This window comes from Bos taurus, chromosome 4, assembly GCF_002263795.3.
Source record: "Bos taurus isolate L1 Dominette 01449 registration number 42190680 breed Hereford chromosome 4, ARS-UCD2.0, whole genome shotgun sequence".
In the NCBI taxonomy this organism is placed as follows: domain Eukaryota; kingdom Metazoa; phylum Chordata; class Mammalia; order Artiodactyla; family Bovidae; genus Bos; species Bos taurus.
The window spans coordinates 44,708,322-44,731,703 of NC_037331.1; the positions used below are offsets into that span (position 1 = coordinate 44,708,322).

Here is a 23,382-nt window from a genome sequence, read left to right on the forward strand (position 1 = left end):
CTCGCTGCCTATCTCTTCTAGGACCATACTCATAGGCAAGCAAGAAAGATGCAGTGCTAATACAGTTAGTACGATAGGTTAAGTCCATGGGCTCTGGCACCAGACAAGCTGTATTCATTTCCAGTATCTCACTGAAACTATTCTTTTGAAGGTCACTGACTATGTCCTTATTGAAAAACTCTAGTAAACTTATTGTGAAACTTGCTTCTTAACTCACTGTAGCATTTGTCACTGACGATTGTCTTTCCTGCTTGATATTCTAGTTTCACTTGGCTTTTGGATACCATGTTCTTATTCTCCTACTTCCCTGACCGAATCCTTCTGGTTCCTCTAATAGCTATTTCCACTCATTCTGCTATTAAATTTAGGGATCTTTTCTTTTTAAATACTCTCCTCTGGAGAGCTGCTGCAGTTTTACAGCATTTCCTATGACCTCTGTGCTCATGTCTCCAACGGTTTATTATCTTCCCTTGGGCTCCAGTCTTCATAGCCCTGTCAAAAGGATATTTCCATCACATTTAATTCAGCATCATTTGATTAAATCTGCCATATTACCCTTTTTGGAATCAGCTTTAGCTCACTCCTCTCTTTTTCTCATCATTTTCACAGGCTTCAAACCTTAGAGTCATCTTTTGATGTGTGCAGTGAAGAAGTTAATGACTGAGTTTTACCAATTCTTTCTTTGAAATGCCCAGTAATATCTGCTTCATCACTCTCATGTTAACTGTAGCCCAGACTCTTGTTTTCATGCACCATCATTATCACAATGCCTTTGTCTTTCTCTTACTTGAGTCTCTCTATTTTCCCATTTTTTTTTTCCCTTGGAAGAATAACCTCAGCTCAGAACTCACCATGGTTCATTTCCCCCACAAGTCTAAACTCTTTGCCTTGCTTTGCATGTGTGCTAAGTTGCATCTGACTCTGTGTGACCCTATGGACTGTAGCCTGCCAGGCTTCCTGTCCATGGGATTCTCCAGATAGGAGTACTGGAGTGGGTTGCCATGCCAGGGAATCTTCCAGGGGTTGATCTTCCAGGGGATTTCTGGTGTCTCTTATGTACCCTACATTGGCAGGTGGGTTCTTTACCACTAGAGCCACCCAGGAAGCCCCTTGCCTCACTTTAGTGCTTACTGTAAGTTAACCCAACTTTACTAACAAATAATGTCCCACAGCTTTAGATATGAGCTCCCTCTTTAATCAGCAACCTCTGTGCTTATCCCAGGCTCACATGGTCATGCTCTTCCCCTAATTTAGGAAGTTCTTTTCCTTACCCTCCTAAATCCTAGCCATTCTTTGAGGCCAGGGCCCATCTTTTCTACGAAATCCTCTCTAACTCTGGCATTTAACACTGTCTCTCAATACTCAATATCTATAGCATTTTCAGACCGTTCCTCAGTGAAGCTTTAAATTATATTCGGTATGTATTAGTTTTAAGCTATTTATTTTCCCATAATCAGGTTGTAACCTCCTCCAGGGCAGTATCTTAAGGCAGTGTCTTACCGTTACTATGAGCTCATTTTGTCAAGTTAAATGAGAAAGACTTCTCAGTCTGACTGAAGTCTGGTAATAAACCCGAGATATGGTTAACACATGTGATTATGTGGTTAACTCATAAAAGTAAAAATGACTTCAGTTCAGTTCAGTTCAGTTCAGTCGCTCAGTCGTGTCCGACTCTTTGCTATCCACAGCAAATCGCAGCACACCACGCCTCCCTGTCCATCATCAACTCCCGGAGTTCACTCAGACTCACGTCCATCGAGTCAGTGATGCCATCCAGCCATCTCATCCTCTGTCGTCCCCTTCTCCTCCTGCCCCCAATCCCTCCCAGCGTCAGAATCTTTTCCAATGAGTCAACTCTTTGCATGAGGCGGCCAAAGTACTGGAGTTTCAGCTTTAGCATCATTCCTTTCAAAGAAATCCCAGGGCTGATCTCCTTCAGAATGGATTGGTTGGATCTCCTTGCAATCCAAGGGACTCTCAAGAGTCTTCTCCAACACCACAATTCAAAAACATCAATTCTTTGGCACTCAGCTTTCTTCACAGTCCAACTCTCACATCCATACATAATCACTGGAAAAACCATAGCCTTGACTAGACAGACCTTTGTTGGCAAAGTGATGTCTCTGCTTTTGAATATGCTATCTAGGTTGGTCAAAACTTTTCTTCCAAGGAGTAAAAATGACTTACATTTCAGTAAATGTTTACAATGTCCCAAACATTACCATGTACATTTATGAGCTTTTTATATGGTAAAAAATCTTCATTTTTCAGATGAGGAAACTGAAACTTAGGGACATGAAATGACTTACTTAGAAGCTCACAGGGCTGAAAAGTGGAAGCCCTCCACTAAACCCAATGCTTTTCAGTCTTTTTTTCTTTTTCTTCCTTTCATGAAGATCTAACTTTATCAGTGTATATGGGGAGGATTAGAGACTATGATCCAGAGAAGGCTATGGCACCCCACTCCAGTACCCTTGGCTGGAAAATCCCATGGATGGAGGAGCCTGGTAGGCTGTAGTCCATGGGGTCGCTATAAGTCCGACACTAGTGAGCGACTTCACTTTCACTTTTCACTTTCATGCATTGGAGAAGGAAATGGCAACCTACTCCAGTGTTCTTGCCTGGAGAATCCCAGGGATGGGGGAGCCCGGTGGGGTGCCATCTATGGGGTCGCACAGAGTCCGACACAACTGAAGTGACTTAGCAGCAACAGCAGCAGCAGAGACTATGGGATCTATCAACCCCAATTCATTTAGGTTTTAACAGAGTAATGTTTGGAGTGCAGTGTGATGTCATCTTGTATTTAGTCTTACTGTTCCCTTTCTGATGAAAAGCACCAGCCTCAGTTTGGTTTTCCAACTCAGAGACCAGGAAATCATCTTCAGCATTGCTCTTTCCCTCACAGTCCTATGACCTTTCATCATTAAGCTCAGTCAATTTTACTGCCTCTATTTCTCTTGAATTCATTCCCTTCTTTTCATGTCTGCCACATCTTAGTCCAAGCTACCAGCAGTTACTATCTCTTTAAGGGAATCTTTACATCTACTTCTACTCTTATCTTCCCCAACTTGTTCTCCAGTTAGAATAAGCTTTTCTAAATGCAAATCTGATTATGTCTGTGACTCCCAAAGCACTTTATCAGGCTTCCAGCATTCATATAACAAACCCCTAAAACTTTAGTACAACCAACAATGCTCTTTGTGATCTGACATCATCTTACACCTCACCCCACTTTCGCTCTTGGTGTCTGATTCATTCTTTCAGCATCTCAAATATGCCTGCTTCTTCCCACTGCTGGCTGTTTTCCTTACCTGGAACACTTCTGTTTCAGTTCAGTTCAGTTCAGTCTCTCAGTCGTGTCCGACTCTTTGCGACCCCGTGAATTGCAGCACACCAGGCCACACTTCTCTTTACTTTTCTCCTATTTTACATTTATCCTTCCTTCACTCTTACTGCAATTATAATTTTCTCAAGAAAGTGTTCTTTGACCTTCTTCATCAAGACAAACCTCTCTATAATGTATAATCTCTTAGCACCATGCAAGGCTCCTCCATCACTTAGGAGTTGCACTTCGTATTTACTTCTCTGATTACCATTGGTTTCTTTCCCCCACTAGACTAAAAGTTCCTTGCTGCTACTGCTGCTGCTAAGTCGAGTCAGTAGTGTCTGACTCTGTTCGACCCCATAGACGGCAGCCCACCAGGCTCCCCCGTCCCTGGGATTCTCCAGGCAAGAACACTGGAGTGGGTTGCCATTTTCTTCTCCAATGCATGAAAGTGAAAAGTGAAAGTGAAGTCGCTCAGTCATGTCTGACTCTTATCGACCCCATGGACTGCAGCCTTCCAGGCTCCTCCATCCATGGGATTTTCCAGGCAAGAGTACTGGAGTAGGGTGCCATTGCCTTCTCTGAAAGTTCCTTGGGGCAGGGCTAAGTTCAGCCCCTCACACAGATCTAGCTCATGATTAAATACTTTAAAAATACATGCTTAATGATTGACTTAATGAATGAATAATCACTACTGATGACTACCAGTCATTTCAGTTTGGCTAATGGTTTGATGTCAATTTGTGGACACCCAACCTCAGTTGACTCTTTCTACCACTGTGCCAACAATAATGGTATCCTAGATTTGTGGTCACATGATAAGTGAGTGAGCAAACCTACAGCTGGCACATTGTCACAGTCACTCTTAATCCCCACTTAAGCACATGACTTTAAGTTATCAGCATCATGTCTGTTTATAGTGAAGAACTACAAACTAAAATCCTCAATTCTGTCCTGAAGGGCAACATAAACATTGAATTCCCAGTACTGGGCAGATGTTGAGGCAGTTCAGCTCAAAATAAGAAAGCACCATATTTAAAAAGCAACTGTATGTAAGAGCCGATAAAGTACACTGACAAGCTTGAGACAAAGTGTTCTGATTCTGGCTCTTGTTCTAATTGATCTTTGGCATAGTGCAGAGCATGACCAGAAGGGGGTCTGGCTTGGGTTCCATCCATGTACATTTATTTCTGAATTACGCAGAGGGCCTTTTTATAAACCAGTGTTGTCTTTAAGACCACTGTACAACATGAGCTTGGAGGGTAATATAATAAACAAACTGCGTATTTTCAATATGATAACAAGATGAAATGGCTGCTCATCAGATTTTTCAAATGACATTTGAAAGGGTCAAAAATGTTATGAGTATGTGCAAGAGACAAAAGACAGATTAAAAGATGAGGATTAATCACTTTTACGTAAAAGACTCAAGGGTATAATGATGAGCTGCAGTTTATCTTAGAATGTCATTTATTTGCAAAATGCTACCAAGTAGCTCGGTAATAATTCACAGAATTCATAATGACTTAAAAGACTACTGCCTTAATGGAATTTTTTTTTCTATTTTACTTATTAAGATTGCCTTAATAATTCATGCATGGCAATACCTTTAATGAGCAACTAAATCTCACGTATCTCATTTAAACTTGGCAACTCTACTGACAGTTAATATAGTCTTGTACCCCTGAGCCAGCAATTGTAGAGGAGCCCTGGGCTGTTAGTAACCGAAACCATCCCATTTATGAAAATCCCAGGAAAACTTATGCCCTAGATGAATGGCTAAATTTTACGATCATTTGCTAGGAAGATTTATTCCTTCTTCATTTGTGGAAGGGAGAGAATGATAATGAGCCCAAACTATAACTCCTATTCCATGGACTGCTTTGGTTGCTTTGCTTCTTTCTTAAAGGCAGCAACTGATTATCTTTCTACTTAGATGGTGAAAAGAGAGAGAGGCATGTAACACTATCCCACCAGGCAAGGTGAATTCTCTGCTTTTCTCCAACACGAAAGTGAATATACAGATAGTTTAGACAACTTTTCTACCAGCATCTACCACTCAGTTTTATAAGATAATGTCATTTCTTAAAGACACAAGGAAGAAGCATTCACAATTGTTTTTCACATAAAAGAATGCTCCAGGTGATAATTCTCAAGATACTGCTCACAACAAAATTTCAAAAGTAAACAGTAATTTTAGTACACATTTGTGTGCTACATCCATTTAATATACCACTCACTGCTATATTTACAGTAGTCTAACTGACAGAAAATAGACTCCATTTAAATCCATTAAGACTTGTTCTTGGCATAATGAACTTGTTCTTGGCATAATAAATTAGAGAAGCTTACTGATCTGGCACTGTTCTCTTTCATATACCATTTGAAAAATACACTAGAGATAAAAGTCAGTAAAGACCTGGATTTGGGGAAAACACAGAACAATGTCACCATAAAAACTGATTTCTTTTTTACTTATTTACAGCACTTTAATAAATTCATGCATGGCAATATCATCAACACGTAACAAAATCTCATATAACATTTAATCTTGATGTTCTGAAATTGGACATGAAAATTATATTGCATTTGGGTTCACTACATGCAGAAACATTCATACCTGGTATAAGGCGGGAGAGGCACAGTGATTCTGGTCCACTTGTTGAAAGTATCTGACACCAGGATGCGCTGCAGGTGATAACGACTGCATTCAACATTGGTAGGCAAACAGTCCCTTATCAATGGATGCCAGGACAATCCAAGATCTATCGAGTATTCCAATTCAATAGCTGAAACAGAAGGCATTATTCTGGTTAGAAATACATATCTGATGATCCAGGAACCATGATTACTTATGTTTTCATATGTTTTAATTTATTGTTTTATATATAGTTAAAGCAATCATAGTAACAGTTAAAATTGATATGTTTATTATTTAATCTAATAGTTATGGCACATATGTTATACAAATATATAAACTAGATATCACTTACATATTATAATAACTATAGTATATTTTGTCTGTTTATTTAAAGGTCAACATACAAATACAGAACATAGCAACCATACGTTACAATGGTTCCTTTTAAAATAGTTTTAAAAAATTGAGCAGATTTCTTAAAATTTAACCATTCTATAGGGATCCTGACCAACTTATGCCAAATTTTCTCTTGATTAGGAGAAACTCCTAAGAAATTGAAAAATCTCTTTTATACTCTTATATAGCCTTGCTTTGTTGTGTTATGGAATATACTGGGAAATCAGAGAAGTAAAAGAAGTAGCTGAAAGTCATGAAATTCATGCCCAAATGGGCAATCAGGCTGTGGGTCTACGGAACGAGATTTTTTTCCTTTCTCTTCCTCCAAAACATTCAACCTATACCCTATGTTTTATATTTCTCTCTCTAGTCCCTTCTTGACATTATAAACTACTTCAGTCCACACCTCCCTATTGAAATTGCCTTCTCTAAGACCATGATTCTCAGTCTCGGTTGCACAATGAAATCACCTGGGTACATTTAGAAAGTACCAATGTCAGAGTCCATCTGCAGAGATTGGGATTTCACTCTTGTGGGGCAGGCCAAGATGTTGGGAGGTTTAAAGTTCCCTGGGGGCACTTTCCTGTGCAGCCAGCGTGGTACCACTCACTGCTCTAAGGCTCCTGGTGGCCTTTTTAGTTAAATACAATGGCTCGTCTCACTATTCATTGTTCCTGTCCTCCCTTCAGCACTGGACATTATTGATGGCTCCCTGATTCTTGAAATGTCCCTTTCTTTTGCAAGACATTATTCTGAATCTCCTGTCTTATTTCCTTCCGACTTCTCTGCTAACTAGCCCAGCTATGGGCATCTTTCCAGCCTCCATCTCTGGCCTTCTATTCTACACATACCCTCCTTGGGCTTCAACTACTATTTCTGTGCCCAAATATCCCAATTTTGCATCTCAAAGTTGGTTTTATTCATTCAGCAAATTTGTTCAGCCTGGCATTGTGCTGGATGCTGGCATAGTGTGATGAACAGTACAAAGTTCCTGTTTTCTACATTGTAAGCCCTCCACATTAAAGGATATCTCTACCTCAAACTATTTGCACCAAACTAAATAAAAACTCATTTTCTCTCATAAATAACATCTCTTCTTTATTTATTTGAAATTGGAGGATAACTGCTTTACAATATTGTGTTAGTTTTTGCCACACATCAACATGAATCAGCAATAGGTATACACGTAAACATCTCTTCTTAACTACCAAATTCTCTCAGTGACAATGCTCCTGCATTAGTTTTCTGGGTTTAAAATTTAGAAATTATTTTAGAAAATTTACTTCTTTCTTCTTTACCCTTTATGTTCAATATGTCACCTGGCTTTGAGGTCTGCTGCTGCTTTCCTTTTGGTCTTCAGTGTATCATACTAGTTTTATCTCTTCTATTTGTGTTCATGGCAAGTAGTGCAAGTTTTCATCACCTCCTACAGAGATATCCACCAACACTTCTTTGCCAGGATTCTTCTTTACCCACCTTCATTGGTTCATGGGCTAATCTCCTTAACATCCACCATACTACCCCCCTGCACTCATGCCCTCTTATTCATGACTTTGTCAAGCACAAATTCCTATGCTTGCCTTTTAATGCCCTTCTTAATTTGATGCCAACAAAGATTAGCCACTTTCCTCTTTTTTTTATTCAGTTCAATCTTTCTCAAGAAGTTGCCCTACTCCACAGTAGAAAATACACATGACTGGGCTTACATGGGCAGAGTCTCAGTCCTGGTTCCGCTGCAGTCTGGCCGGCCATGTCATAACTTACTTCTTTGGTTTCTCATTGATTGTGTCTATGGACAGTGGGTGGGTGTCAAGGACCCAAAAGTCCCTTTGTGTTTTCAAAATTAGCACTCTGTCCTCCTCCATTAGATGCAAATATTGTCTATTCAGGCTTGTCTGCTTATAGTATTCCCATGGACCAGGAGAACTCCCACATTATGCTACCAGACCAGCTTGGGGTATCTTCTTCCTCACTTACCCTTCAAATTCACTCCAACTATCAATGCTCACTTGATACTTAGCTTCTTTGTGAAATTTCCCAAACTTCTAGGATTGGCCATCCATTGGTTATCTCTCCCTTGGCTGAACTCTCATTACAGTTTTGCATTAGTACCACTCCATCAAGCACTTGATTTAGTCATTTATTGGACTTTAACTTTCTGAAGCATCCCCTCAACTGGACTGTGTGAAGACAGGCTATATACCTTATACTTTCTCAAGTTCCACCTCTACTGACTAGTTTATGCTGATTGATTGAGTCCAAGGTAGAAAGAGCACTTCTGAGCTTTTCCCTAAGATCTGTCCATTAAGTTCAGCCTAACGGAAATATGAAAAATCTGGATTTTGCAGGACCTTGGAAGTAACAAATTTCTCCAGATTTTAGGCCCCAAGAATCTAAAATAGAACAAGGTCCTTGTGAACATTCTAGTTTAGATCTCTTGGAAGAACAGTGATACAGGGTGGCGAAAGACTAGGAAGTCCCCAGAATCTTGATGGATCTGCAAATTCCAGTGAAGTGTCCGATTATGCAATGATGGCAGCATTTATTGCTCCTAAGATAGGTCCGTGTATGTGTGTGTGTGTGTGTGTGTGTGTGTGTAAGGTATGTGTGTAGGTGTACAACCTAGAAGATGAAAACTAGTTACAGTCAGGGTGGTTTAGACTAAACTATGATCCACAATGGCAGAAAGTATTAGGCAAAATGGTAACAATAAAATTTCATGAATCCTGGGAGAATGGAAAGGAGACAATAACGGGACTAATCTAAAGCCCTATGAATTAAAACACATGTAAAACCCTGTGTGTGTAAATCCTACTGCTGACTCTGACATTCCTTATGTGATGACTCTTTTATTCTGTAAATATGATACCTAAAAATTCTGGATTTAGGAAGGAGAGGTTGGGATGTATGGAGAGAAAATGTAGAAAGAGTTAGTCGCTCAATCGTGTACAACTCCTCGTGACTCCAAGGACTATGGAATTCTCCAGGCAAGAATACTGGAGTGGGTTGCCATTCCCTTCTCCAGGAGATCTTCCTGACCCAGGGATCGAACCCAGGTCTCCTGCACTGCAGGTAGATTGTTTACTCTCTGAGCCACCAGGAGGAGAGTAACGGGGAAACTTACATTACCATATGTAAAATAGATCACCAATGGGAATTTGCTATATGACCAGGGAACTCAAACTGCTGCTCTGTAACAACCTAGAGAGGTGGGATGTGGAGGGAGGTGGCAGGGAGGTTCAAGAGGGAGGGATATATGTATACTAATTCATGTTGGTGACTGCTTCATGTTGATGTTTGGCAGAAACCAATACAATTCTGTAAAACATTTATCTTTCAATTAAAAAATAAATTAAATAAATCTGGAGTTACAAAATCATACAAATCTTTGGGTATCACATATATAAAAGAAGTCTTCATGAACATATACTTAAAATAAGTTTACATTCTGAGGCTTTTTAAAACTCAAATTACCCACAACATTATTAAGAATGCAGTTGTGGTTGGACTGAAAGTGCACTTGTGTTTTACTTAGAGACTTCTTGGAGGTGTAGTTCAGTCCTTTGACTGTGGCAGTCATGGATGCTCATTTATACATGCTTGTTGCTCCACCTAGGAAGGTAACACTCACCATAACAAGAATCTGTGACCGAGCAGGAGGCAGCAAAATCTATCTGTAGGAAGGAATCCTCATTCACAGCAATGTCCGTGGTGACCACGTAACGGGTGCTGGCCTTTTCAATGAAGACAAGGGCATCACCTGTAGAGCCGCACACAGGCATCTTGGTGCCTCCGGGGTGAAGCAGCCACTTCCTACTATCCAGAGTTGTGAAATCATCCTCCAAGACTGTATTGCCAGAAATATTTCCTCCAATGAGGATCTGAAATATATTTTTTAAAGAAAAACTTTTCAATTTGGTTTTGAGACATGAGAAAGTTCAGTCCTTTTTTTGTTTGTTTTTATCTGTCAGATTGCTCAGAACTGGCATTATTCAGCAAGCATAATGTTAGGGGGCCTTTCAGAATGCTCCTGTTTATGTGGTCTGCTTGCCCATCTGGCAAGAAGCTACAGAAACAAATTGAAAGACTGACAAAACCATTCACAGCCTTCATGGGCCAAACTGTGCCTTTGTAAACTACGTGCACCCAAGCTGGGAATGCAAAATTTGGTTATATGTGATTTTTCCAAGTAAAATTTCTATTTAAGAACAGTTGTATCCTAAGGCATTTCAGTTCCAATTCTTTGCAGGGATTCTACTGTTTTTTTAACAAGTTCTTTGAGTTCTATTGGATATGCATTTTATTATGTATGAAGATCCTTTAGAACTGTTCATAAGGATGTTAGGGAGATTTACTTATTTTTTTTCTTCAAAGGTTAGGAAAGAGGATATGGGAACTACTGTATGTGGCACAAATGCTAATTTGCACATTTTCCTTTTCAGAGAATTATAGCCTTGAATCACGGTTAATAAAGTCCCTCTAACCATATGGCAGAATCCTCTATGAGCAGGACCTGGGCCTTCTATTGTGTCATTCATTTTTATAGGCTCAGACATTTGAGGAACCAGAGAATGAAAGGAAGCTAAATGCCATATCTAATCTAGTAACATGCCCTTGGGTAAGTCACCCAACTTGTGGGTCCTGGACCTCCTCTACTGAGCAAGGGGTTGGCCTAACTGCTTTCTAAAGCCACATTCAGTGCAAATGACAAAATTATAATAGTTAATCTTGAAGGGACCGACCTGGTCGATAACCCAGGGACTGTAGAAGTGCCCATTTTCAGATGGTTGCCACCAGCGGAGGCGAGTAGAAGCAGAACGGGCTTTCAGAGGTATCTCCAGGGCGATGTACCTGCCCACATTGCTGGAGTTGCTGAAAAGGAACTCTTGAAGGAGACTCCACGAGAGGCCACCATTGAGAGAATATTGTAGAAGCACAGGTTGGCTCCTGGGATCTGGAACACCTTTACCACATCCTAGTCGCATGAAGAACTGCACAAATCTGATACAAGTAAAATTTACTGTAGACAAGTGCACAGGGTAATAGGGGGAACTCACAGCTTTAATGAATATGATGATTTAATGAACATTCAAAGTAATTGTTCCAAAGTTTGATTTCCCTTTTAAATGTGAAAGGGAGTTAGTAAAATGTGAAGTCTGAAAAAGGCTACTCTGTATCCATATTGATATTTGGTATCCCTCCACCCCACCACCCACCAACAAGGGAGTGTCTGAGGGATTTGAGCATTTATCCTGCCCTCTGGCTATTCTTTAAGAAGATGGGAGCAGTCCAAATTTGGGAGTGTGTGTTGCTATCTATCTAAGATAAATCTGTATCCTTGTCTTTGAAACTGAAAGAATGCAATTAATATAGTTTTGTCATTTATCCACAAAATCATCCATTCCCATCTTTTACCAGTAGTTTTTCAGATCTCATATTATTGGTTTTGTGAGATACTTTTAAATTCACCAGTTGTAGCACCTCTTTTTGAAAGGCCAGACATTTTTTGGAAGAGGTGTGTTAAGCTTGAGCCTCTTGTCTGCGTTTTATGCCAGGAGCAGGGGAGCATGAGTGTGGGGTGGTGTGGATGGTGGGCAGTGCCAGCCTCTGACTCTTGCTGCATCTGGGACGGCTGATACTGGTCATCGAAAGATGTGGCGGTCAGCCAGTGGCAGCCTTCCCAGCTGGCAGGGAGGTGGACAGAGTGGCAGCTGGACTGCCAATGAAAACCAGCTCACATGTTATCTTTGGCAGGAGAGCTGTTGGTTCCTGGTCTGGCTGCTGTGCTAGCTGGTAATGCAAAATACGTTTCCTATGTAACCCAATACACATACCCAATTATGAATGCATGTCAAACATATGAAATATATTGGGGCATATAATAAAAGTTATCAGTTTCATATATAAAATCATGCATTCTTCATGGGTTCCTCCCCTCCCCCATATCCACTATCAGGACATTCATTTACCTTATAACCCCGAGAAAACTGGGATTTTACATGGAGCATTTTGAGGCCAATATATGCAAATCCTACACAGCATGCTACTGAGATGAGATAAATAATAGAGTTTTTAACATTGGATTAATGAAAAAAATACATGGTTACTGCCTTGTAAAGCTTTTACCTATAAAAACAATAATTGTTTACAGAGAAACACTTTTAGTATATTGTCTACTTGTATTGGGAAAATGTTTATATTAATTTAGTTATAGATAAACCATGTAAGAATTATTTAGAAAAGCCTAATAATTTCTAAATTAGAGAATTCAGTTGCCAGTGATAATTCTTAGATAAAGAGCAGTAAATTAAACCATATGCATTAAAATAGAATGGGGATAAATAAAATCTTGCTTTCTGTAACTGTAAAATTATTCTTATTGATAGAATTATATTTTATATGAAGCATGATCAAACTTATAATTCAATAAATGAAACAACTTAAGAGAAAGAGGAGGATATGTTAAAATATATTTTAAGATACTCTGAAATATTTCAAAAGATAGAACATGATTTCTTTATTCACTTGCAAATATAGGTCAGGGTTCCATTTTATACATTGTAAACTGTATTTTTTATTTTCCTGGCTAAGTTTTTGGCTCATCAAATGATCAAGGGATACACATCTTGACAGGACATAATCCTCGGAGCCAGTTTAAAATGTTTGCTTCTGAGTGACTGTGCTTAATTTAGAAAATGAGTGACTCGAATGTATGAGCAAATCATTGGAAAGAAATGCTTATAAACAACAAGCCTACGCTTTAGACGTTCTTAAATTGTTAATAGATATAAAATTAATGGTGAATAATCTGTGAGCACACTGAATTTCAATCACGCTTTCTCCTGAGCATGGTAAATAATTTCTATATAGACCAGGTGCTAATGAAAAGTAGTCTGTAGACGGTGGATAAAGAAGATTATGTTCTTAAAGTTAAAACAAGGTAAACATTGTCATTTCCTGGTCACCACCTAGTAGACCAGGTATTAGCCTCTTTCTGTTTAGCTCCATTTCATTTCTGATCTAGTTATTGCATGATCTCTCTCAGTTTTAGAATGAAAATTGTGTAAACTGTGTCTTAATGGAGTCTTTGACAAGCCAGAAGCATAGCATTTCCAATGGGAGGCCTTGTCCTTGAGATGTCTGCTTCTTTTTGACCTGATTACATTCTGCTACTTTACATTACAAGGTAGTTCTTCAACAGCATTTAAAAATGATTACCTAGCATGTGATAAATCCAGATCTCGTGTCATCAACATGCGTAAGCCATCTTCGTTGAAAAAAAGGTTGTTTCCACTGGAAAGGATTCCACACTTCCGAGATGGCTTTCCACCACTCATTAATAAGAATCTATCAGATTCTAGCTGACCTGAAAAGAATGGAAAATGTGGTTTACCTATGACCCCAAATATAGCCACATATTTTTAAAAAGAATATGCCAAATGCTTTGTGTAGTTTTAAAATATGAAGTCACAAATATTTAAGTCATAGATTTGGGGGTAAGAGGTCTTTTCAACATTTTAGCTTGTTTGAATTGTTTAACACTGGCTGTATAATTTAAGGGTCCACATGACAAAGGAAGGGGGCCTTTCCCTAGTATCTATGGTCCAGCCAAACTGTTCCTTCCATTCTGCTCCTCTACAAAAGCAGACACTGGCTGCTCAGAGTGCGTCAGTTCAGAATTAAAGAAGGGTAATGAGACCTTTCCACTGACTTCTTTACTGTGTCCTTGCTACTGAGAGGACAGTATCAGGCCAGTGTTATACAGTATTTTAAAAGCTACAGTTTTAATGTGAGAAATTTCAGTGTAATTTAATATTTCCTATTAAATAATGTCTTTTGAAACCAACTCACCAATCTCTTCAGTTATTGACCTTTTTCGATTGTGGTAAAAGGCATAATACATTAATTTTGCCATTTAACCATTTTAAAATGAATGATTCAATGGCATTTAGTACATTCATAATGTTGTGCAACCATCACTGCTAGCTAGCTCCAGAATTTTCATTACCCATAAAGGAAATCTTGTATCCAGTAAGCAATTGATCTCCATTTTCCCCTCACCCACCCTGGCAAGCATTAATCTTCTTTCTGTTTCTACGGATTTGCCTGTTTTGAGTGCTTCATAAAAATATGACACGTGTTTGACGTCTTCTACTTAGCATAATGCTTTCAAGATTCATCTATACTGCAGCATGTATCAGTATTTCATTCCTTTTTATAACTATTATTCCACTGTATTGATATATCTAAACCTAATTTTAAAGTATACCTTGAAGCCATAGATACATTGCAAAACATTCACAGGCAACTTGGGGAAAAAAAAATTAATCCCCTTTTTCTAACCTAGATATGGACTTCCCTGATGGCTCAGTGGTAAAGAATCTGTCTGCAATGTAGAAGACGTGGGTTTGATCCCTGGGGTGGGCAGAACCCCTGGGGAAGGAAACGGCAATCCACTCCAGTGTTCTTGCTTGGGAAATCCCATGGACAGAGGAGCCTGGCGGGCTCCAGTCTATAGGGTTGCAAAGAGTTGGACATAGTGACTAAATCACCACCACCATTCTAACACAGATAGCTATCACATTTAAGACTTTCTCTTATGAGAACGTTTTCCCAATTTTATCAGAGCGCATATCTGATGCATATACAATTGTGAATAATTTCAATTATAGTACACGTTTTTCTATGTTGTCATCTAAGATTAACTCTCTATATAGACATTTTCCAAAATTATCATTGATTAGAAAATAGCCTTATTTTTTCTTAATTACAGTCTTGTTCACTCTTACTGATTTTGTTTCAAAAATGGAATCCTATGAAGTTCAGAACTAAACAAAGGCATGGGTGGTTCCAAATGTAGTGAAAAATAATGAAATATTAGGGTGAAACTTAGTAGCTCAGCTGGTAAAGTATCTGCCTGCAAGACAGGAGACCCTGTTTGATTCCCGGGTCAGGAAGATCTATTGGAGAAGAGATAGGATACCCACTCCAGTACTCTGGCTTGGAGGATTCCATGGAGTGTATAGTCCATAGGGTTGCAAGGAGTTGGACACGACTGAATGACTTTCACTAATGATTACTTTTATATTACAAATTGTGTGTGCGTGTGTGTATGTGAATTGCTCAGTCGTGTCCAACTCTTTGTGACCCCATGAACTGTAGCCCTCAAGGCTCTTCTGCCTATGGGATTCTCCAGGCAAGAATACTGGAGTGGGTTGCCATTTCCTTCTCCAGGGAATCTTCTGGACTCAGGGATCAAACCAGAGTGTCCTGCATTACAGGCAGATTCTTTACTGTCTGAGCTACCAGGAAAGCCTGAAAGGCAGAGTGTACCACATGAGAAGACAATATAGTCAAGGATGAAATCCTGAGGAGCACATTTAAAAGCAAGGCTTTAAATAAGTTAAAAACAAACAAACAAAAAAAGCAAGGCTTCCCTGGTGGCTCAGATGGTAAAGAATCTGCCTGTAAGCAGGAGACCCGGGTTCAATCCCTGAGTTGGAAGATCCCCTGGAGAAGGGAACGGCTACCCACTCCAGTATTCTTGCCTGGAGAATCCCATGGACAGAGAAGCCTGGTGGGATACAGTCTATAAGGTCACAAAGAATCAGACATGATTGAAGCGACAGCAGACACAAACTGTGCTTAATGTGTAAATTCTTTCACAAAGTTATATAGGTTTCATAAGAAAATATTACCTTCAAAATCATCCTTGAGAAAATCAGGATTTTTGGTGCTTATTTTACAGGTTGGACCTGAATAACCAGGATCACATATACACTTGGTTCCATTGATACAACTCCCGTGTCCGTTACACATCTCTTCACATTGTGGACCAATATAGACATTATCAATGGCCCATGTCACTGGCTGTGAGCCAGCAGAATAAAACCCTTGGTACCATCTGAAACGCACAGATCTGGAAAAGAGATACAAGTCCTTCAAAAGCTAACCAACAGGATAATATCTTCAAAGTAAGCACATCTGATCAGTGAGCAGTGGGCAGTTACCACCTCTGCACCACATTCAAGTAGAAAACAAGGTTCAATATTTCAAGACCACAAATGACATTCCTCAATCTCTAGGATGTTGCCAATAAAGTTCCTGCTTTCTACAAGCCTTTCCCAATAGTGTCACTGTCAAAACTCCACCTGAATTTCTATCTTTTTCAACACTGACTTTCTTGGTGAGGCATTTTCCATTAAACATTATCTATGGGGCTTCCCAGCTCAAATGGTAAAGAATCTTCCTGGAATGCCAGAGACCTGGGTTCAATCCCTGGGTCAGGAAAATTCCCTGAAGAAGAGCATGGCAACCCACTCCAGTATTCTTGCCTGGAGGATCCCGTGGACAGAGGAGCCTGGTGAGCTATAGTCCATGGGGTCACAAAGAGTTGGACACATCTGAGCAACTAACACACACACACAAGCTCTGTTTGGGCTTCCCTGCTGGCTCAGATAGTAAAGAATCAGCCTGCAATGCAGGAGACCTGGGTTTGATCCTGGGTCAGGAAGATCCCCTGGAGAAGGGAGTGGCAACCCACTCCAGAATTCTTGTCTGGAGAATTCCATGGGCAGAGGACCCTGGAAGGCTATTGTCCATGGGCTGGCAAAGAGTCAGACACAACTGAAGTGACTTAACATGCATGCTTTGTTAACTAGTCCATTTTAAATGAACTTAAAATTCTCATAATATAAAAGTAATAATTAACTACTTAAAGTGTACAATTTGGTGGTGTTTAGTACATCCACACTGTTAGCTTGCCATCACCTCCATCAAGTTCCAAGACTTCATGCTAAAGGAAATCCTGCACTTATTAGCAGTCATTTTTGATTCTCCCCTACATACAGCCCCTGAAAACCACTAAGCTATTTCCTGTCTCAGTGGATTTACCTATTCTAGATATTACATATAAATGGAATCATATACCATGTGACCTTTACTGTCTGGCTTTAATCCCCTATCATAAGTTTTCAGGGTTTATCTATGCTGTAGCAAGTATCAGAATTATAGTCTTTTTATAACTGAAAATATTACATTGTATGGCTAAATCAACTTATTTATTCATTGATCAACTGATAAACATTTGTTTGTTTCCACTTTTTGGCTACTGTGAATAGTGCTTTTATGAATATTTGTGTACAAATATTTGCTTGAATACCTGTTTTCAATTTTTTGGATAGGATGGTAGTAAATTTGCTAGGTAACACGGTAATTAACTAGCTCTTTAATTTCTCTATCTTCCACAATTTTGATGGAGGTTCCATTATTATAGCTATCACAGCTGTGAGTATTTAAAAGCACACCTATTTCCCTTTTTGGCTAGGAGCTCCTAGAGACCAATACCCATACTTGTTTCTTTTCTGCAATCTTTTTTGTGCCTAGTGCAGTGTTTCACACATAGCAGATACTCAGTTAGTGTTTCCTGAATGTCACTTTTTGTGGAAAGCCTTAGGAGCCACACTAGGGTGTTCTGGATTTTGTCCTATTGGCAACAGAGACCCTCAAAAGATTATTTTAAAGAGACAAATGACAAAGTCAAGTTTATTTTTAGTTAAATGTCTCTTATTTTTTAATTTATCTTTAAATGAAAAGTAATTTTGCTTTTTACTTGTAAGATGATTATCCTATCATATTGCTGAAGATAAGTTAACTCTTTAGAAATAATCTATATATTTAGGTAGCAGGCCATAAATATTAATAATTGAGTATATTTTATTATGTATAAAACTCAGTTCAAAGAAGATAGTCTTTTTTCAGAGGAGCTAGATATAGAGATGGTCACACAAGTCACTCCCATCTCTTTCAGAATTTTCCACAGTTTATTGTGATCCACACAGTCAAAGGATCTGGCATAGTCAATAAAGCAGAAATAGATGTTTTTCTGGAACTCTCTTGCTTTCTTGATGATCCAGCAGATGTTGGCAATTTGATCTCTGGTTCCTCAGCCTTTTCTAAAACCAGCTTGAACATCTGGAAGTTCACAGTTAACATATTGATGAAGTCTGGCTTGGAGAATTTTGAGCATTACTTTACTAGCGTGTGAGATGACTGCAATTGTACAGTAGTTTGAGCAGTCTTTGGCATTGCCTTTCTTTGGGACTGGAATGAAAACTGACCTTTTCCAGTCCTGTGGACACTACTGAGTCTTCCAAATTTGCTGGCATAATGAGTGCAGCACTTTCACAACATCATCTTTTAGGATTTGAAATAGCTCAACTGGAATTCCATCACTTCCACTAGCTTTGTTCATAGTGATGCTTTCTAAGGCCCATTTGACTTCACATTCTAGAATGTCTGGCTCTTGGTGAGTGATCACACCATCGTGGTTAGCTGGGTCGTGAAGCTCTTTTTTGTACAGTTCTTCTGTGTATTCTTGTCACCTCTTCTTAATATCTTCTGCTTCTGTTAGGTCCATACCATTCCTGTCCTTTATTGTACCCCATTGCATGAAATGTTCCCTTGGTATCTCTAATTTTCTTGATGAGATCTCCAGTCTTTCCCATTTTATTGTTTTCCCCTATTTTTTTTGCATTGATCACTGAGGAAGGCTTTCTTATCTCTCCTTGCTATTCTTTGGAACTCTGCATTCAAATGGGTATATCTTTCCTTTTCTCCTTTGCTTTTTTCTTCTCTTCTTTTCACAGCTATTTGTAAGGCCTCCTCAGACAGCCATTTTGCTTTTTTGCATTTCTTTTTCTTGAATATCAGACCACCTGACCTGCCTCTTGAGAAATCTGTATGCAGATCAGGAAGCAACAGTTAGAACTGGACATGGAACAACAGACTGGTTCCAAATAAGAAAAGGCGTACGTCAAGGCTGTATATTGTCACCCTGCTTATTTAACTTTTATGCAGAGTACACCATGAGAAATGCTGGGCTGGATGAAGCAGAAGCTGGAATCAAGATTGCCAGGAGAAATACCAATAACCTCAGATATGCAGATGACACCCTTATGGCAGAAAGTGAAGAACTAAAGAGCCTGTTGATGAAAGTGAAAGAGGAGAGTGAAAAAGTTGGCTTAAAGCTCAACATTCAGAAAACTAAGCTCATGGCCTCTGGTCCCATCACTTCATGGCAAATAGATGGGGAAACAGCAGAAACAGTGGCTGACTTTATTTTTCTGGGCTCCAAAATCACTGCAGATGGTGATTGCTGCCATGAAATTAAAAGATGCTTATTCCTTGCATATGACCAACCTAGACAGCATATTAAAAAGCAGAGACATTACTTTGCCAACAAAGCTCCATCTAGTCAAGGCTATGGTTTTTCCAGTAGTCATGTATGGATGTGAGAATTGGACTATAAAGAAAGCTGAGCACAGAAGAATTGATACTTTTGAATTGTGGTACTGGAGAAGACTGTTGAGAGTACCTTGGACTGCAAGGAGATCCAACCAATCCATCCTAAAAGAAATCAATCCTGGGTGTTCATTGGAAGACTGACATTGATGCTGAAACTCCAGTACTTTGGGCACCTGATGCGAAGAACTGACTTATCTGAAAAGACCCTGATGCTGGGAAAGACTGAGGGCAGGAGAAGAAGGGGATGACAGAGGATGAGATGGTTGGATGGCAACACCGACTCAATGGACATGAGTTTGGGTAAACTCCGGAAGTTGGTGATGGACAGGGAGGCCTGGCGTGCTGCAGTTCATGGGATCGCAAAGAGTCGGACATGACTGAGCGACTGAATTGAACTGACACAAGTCAGAAGCGTTAGTCGCTCTGTCGTTCCCAACTCTTTGCGACCCTATGGACTGCAGCCCACCAGGCTCCCCTGTCCATGGGATTTTCCAGGCAAGTATACTGGAGTGGGTTGCCATTTCCTTCTCCAGGGGATTTTTCCAACCCAGTGCACTCATATCAGTACCCTATGAATTGGCCCAATTTTCAATTATATAGAAACCAAATTCTGAATAATTTTTTATTTGAGAAACAGAAATTAGAAGTCAGTATCAGAAACATTTATTAGACTTCTAAAGTTTAGTAGGTAGTAAAGCAGACAGAGTCAAGTTCCCACATATAATTTTAACCCTAATTTCATTGTTCATATCAAGACTACAACTATATTAAGGTGCCCCCAAAATGCCAGTTCATAATTAAATTTTATTATCTAATACCTGTCAGAGTTTAGTCTTGGCAAGAAGCACTTCCTACCTTTTGAACTTTTCAGACTGCTGAGCTGAGGGAAATGGCTGGAGTTTTCCTTTGAATAAAAGCCTACATGGATTTTTTTGAACTTTTTATTTATTCAAATGTTCTGAATACAAATGAACCACCTTGGTTGGATATTTATTATTGTTCACCTGTCTTGACACAGAAACTGCAAGCACTATGATAAATGGATTGAAGGGTCTGGTTTCACTGTGGTTCCCCATCTGCTGAAATCTTATTTTGAAAATTTCTCACTGCCACCCTCCCTAGTGAATGTCAGTGTCTGTTCTCCCAGGCTAGTGGTATTCAAAGGATCTGTTTTTTAAATGTAAACTTTAAATTTCAAGCACACAGCAGTGCTTTCATTAAATAGGGGTTTTGGTTGACTCATTATGAAACTGTATAAAGCAAAAGGAATTAGGAAGTTTCAAAGACAAAAAGACTCCAAATGAAAAAGACACAAGGGTGATGTGAATAATATGTGATAGAAGCTCAATACTTAACACTTCAAATGTGAATTGACATTTGAAATGGCAAAAATGCCATTTCTACACCTGAAACACTTAGTATAGTTTTTTTGGTACCTAGTATCCTGTGAGTGCACATAAAAGGGCGATTTAAACACGGGTAATATATTTTTCTTAGCATCTAGCACTTGTGCCATTATTATGTACCATGTTGAATACAAACCAAGGAATGGTTCACTGAGTTGGAGAAAATTTAACTTTTGCCTTCCAGCAACTCATGCCTGTGTGGGTTTTAAGAAGAGTGCTAACTGTTTTCCTGAACAAGGACTAGAGAACACTTCTAAGGCAAATTCTTCTCTTTGCAGGAACCGTTGAAGTCAGTTTGAAAGGTAAGTTTATACCATTGTAAAAGCTGGCATGCCTCCTTAACACGTTTACTTTCTTTTCGTAGAAATGAAAATCACATGGAATACAAAGAACAAGATGGTTAAGTTCTGTACCTTTTATAATTAGAGGAGGCATATTTTAAATTGAATCCCAATATCAGTAGGTAAAAATATAGATGTCTGCATTTCTCTTGCTCAAATTATATCACCACGCCTCATGTATAAGCACAGCCTGGTGGGCAAAATCAACTGATAGTGATGCAGGCTCTGGGACCCTGGAATACTGTCCTGGGGTGGGGAGCTTCATTCAGTACCTCTGTTTGGCAGTGATCTTATTTCATATGCCTTTAAAATGGATTATTTTCATGTAGGAACTTTCGGAAGCATGTCTCAGTTGTTAAGACAATCTAAACTCATGGCTTTCACCTTATCTTTATGGTTGTTTTCTATTTAACCTAATTCTTACCTGAGCCATTGGAAGAAATTAATAGTCCACTTAAACGAAAACCTGGAGCTTTTCACAATACCATAATGACCATGGTATAGGTCATAGGTGTAAAAGTGATTGGCTATCCAACCATTTTTCCCTGTCTACACTGCCCATAAGGGCTTTCCAGGTGGCTCAGTGGTAAATAATCCACCTATAATGTAGGAGACACGGGTTTGATTCCTGGGTTGGGAAGATCCCATGGAGAAGGAAATGGCAACACATTCCAATATTTTTGCCTGGAAAATCCCATGTACAGAGGAGCTGGAGGGCTACAGTCCATTGGGTCGCAAAAGAGTCAGACATGACTTAGTGACTAAAGGACAGTAGTACTTCCTATAAACATGGACTTTGGGCATCTATCCCTCTGTTGCAGCTCTTGGTCTTTTGGCCATAGCTGACTGGCTCAGATTTTATTTTCTAGAAATGTAGAATTAAGAATTCTAGAAAATGGGAGCTGGAGTTTGATGAGTGACCTTACTATTAACATGACAAAAAGGATCACAAACTCCTTTTGCTGATGTCCTCACACTTTCTCAGTGGAGTCCATGATTTCCTAGCATGTTTCTAGTAAGTTCTTCCACTGCTTTGGGTAAGCCTCTTTATATTTCTTGTAACATATAATCCTAAATAACACAATTGACTTTGTGTAAAAAGTTTTTTCCTGAGCTATTTCCCCCTGCTAATTCTTATATAGACAGGTTCACACCCCACCTCCATACACCCTAATAGCAGCTTTCTGGTTGTGCTGACTGAGTCATCAGCTCTATCTATTCTTATGGTCTTCAGAGATTTTCCTTGCTTCCTCGACTATCACTTCTAAAGAATCTTGAGGATGTTTTATTTAGTAATGCTTATTTTTTTAAAATTAGATTTTCTAATAATTAGAACAGTATCCTGGTACAACAGTAAGAATTAATAAATTATATACTCAATAGTATAAAATATTAGAGTCCTTAGCAATCAAATTACAAACATTTTGCTGATGGTATCATGAGGAGTGAATGGATTTATGTTCAAAGACAATGAAGACTTTTGAAGAGCACTTTCACCCTTTTGGAAAAGTACTAAGTATTAGTACTTTTGCTTGAAGACTTGAGACTTCTAATTATGCTGAGTTTCACATGGGGAATGTAAATCTATCCCCATCTTGAAAGTATAATATTAGTAGTTTTTTTTTTAAATACCCCAAAAGAGTAAGTTCTTTATTCTGAGGGAAAAGACAAATTCTGAAGTAGGCCACTTTGTTGACTTTCTCTCTTTGTTCACCTATATTATTAGTTTTATTTTTTGAACTATACTTTTCATTTCATATTTATTGGGATTGAAGTTCTTTACTTCCAAATAACTTTTCAATGGAAGAGTCACATATATGTAACAAGAATACTGAGAGAGGTTGAAAAAATAGAAATACCTGGGGGAAGAGTGCTTATGTGTGTGTATATATATATATATATATATATATTATGAAACACCTGGAATATTCTGCGGCTTCCACCCTCCATATGTGCCCTCTCCTTGCA

General features: G+C 39.1%; 1 protein-coding gene across 6 annotated transcripts in view; it reads right to left on the reverse strand.

The window, feature by feature from the left end:
* RELN (reelin) overlaps positions 1–23,382 on the reverse strand; it is a 558,501-nt gene that overhangs the window by 55,521 nt on the left and 479,598 nt on the right. For all 6 annotated transcript variants that reach the window (NM_001206458.2, XM_005205336.5, XM_059885396.1 and 3 more), the window contains 5 exons: positions 16,061–16,281; positions 13,581–13,728; positions 11,105–11,363; positions 9,994–10,243; positions 5,946–6,114 (listed from right to left, as the gene is read on the reverse strand). In NM_001206458.2, coding sequence (NP_001193387.1) covers positions 5,946–6,114; positions 9,994–10,243; positions 11,105–11,363; positions 13,581–13,728; positions 16,061–16,281 — 1,047 coding nt within the window. The remainder of the gene's footprint in view (positions 1–5,945; positions 6,115–9,993; positions 10,244–11,104; positions 11,364–13,580; positions 13,729–16,060; positions 16,282–23,382) is intronic.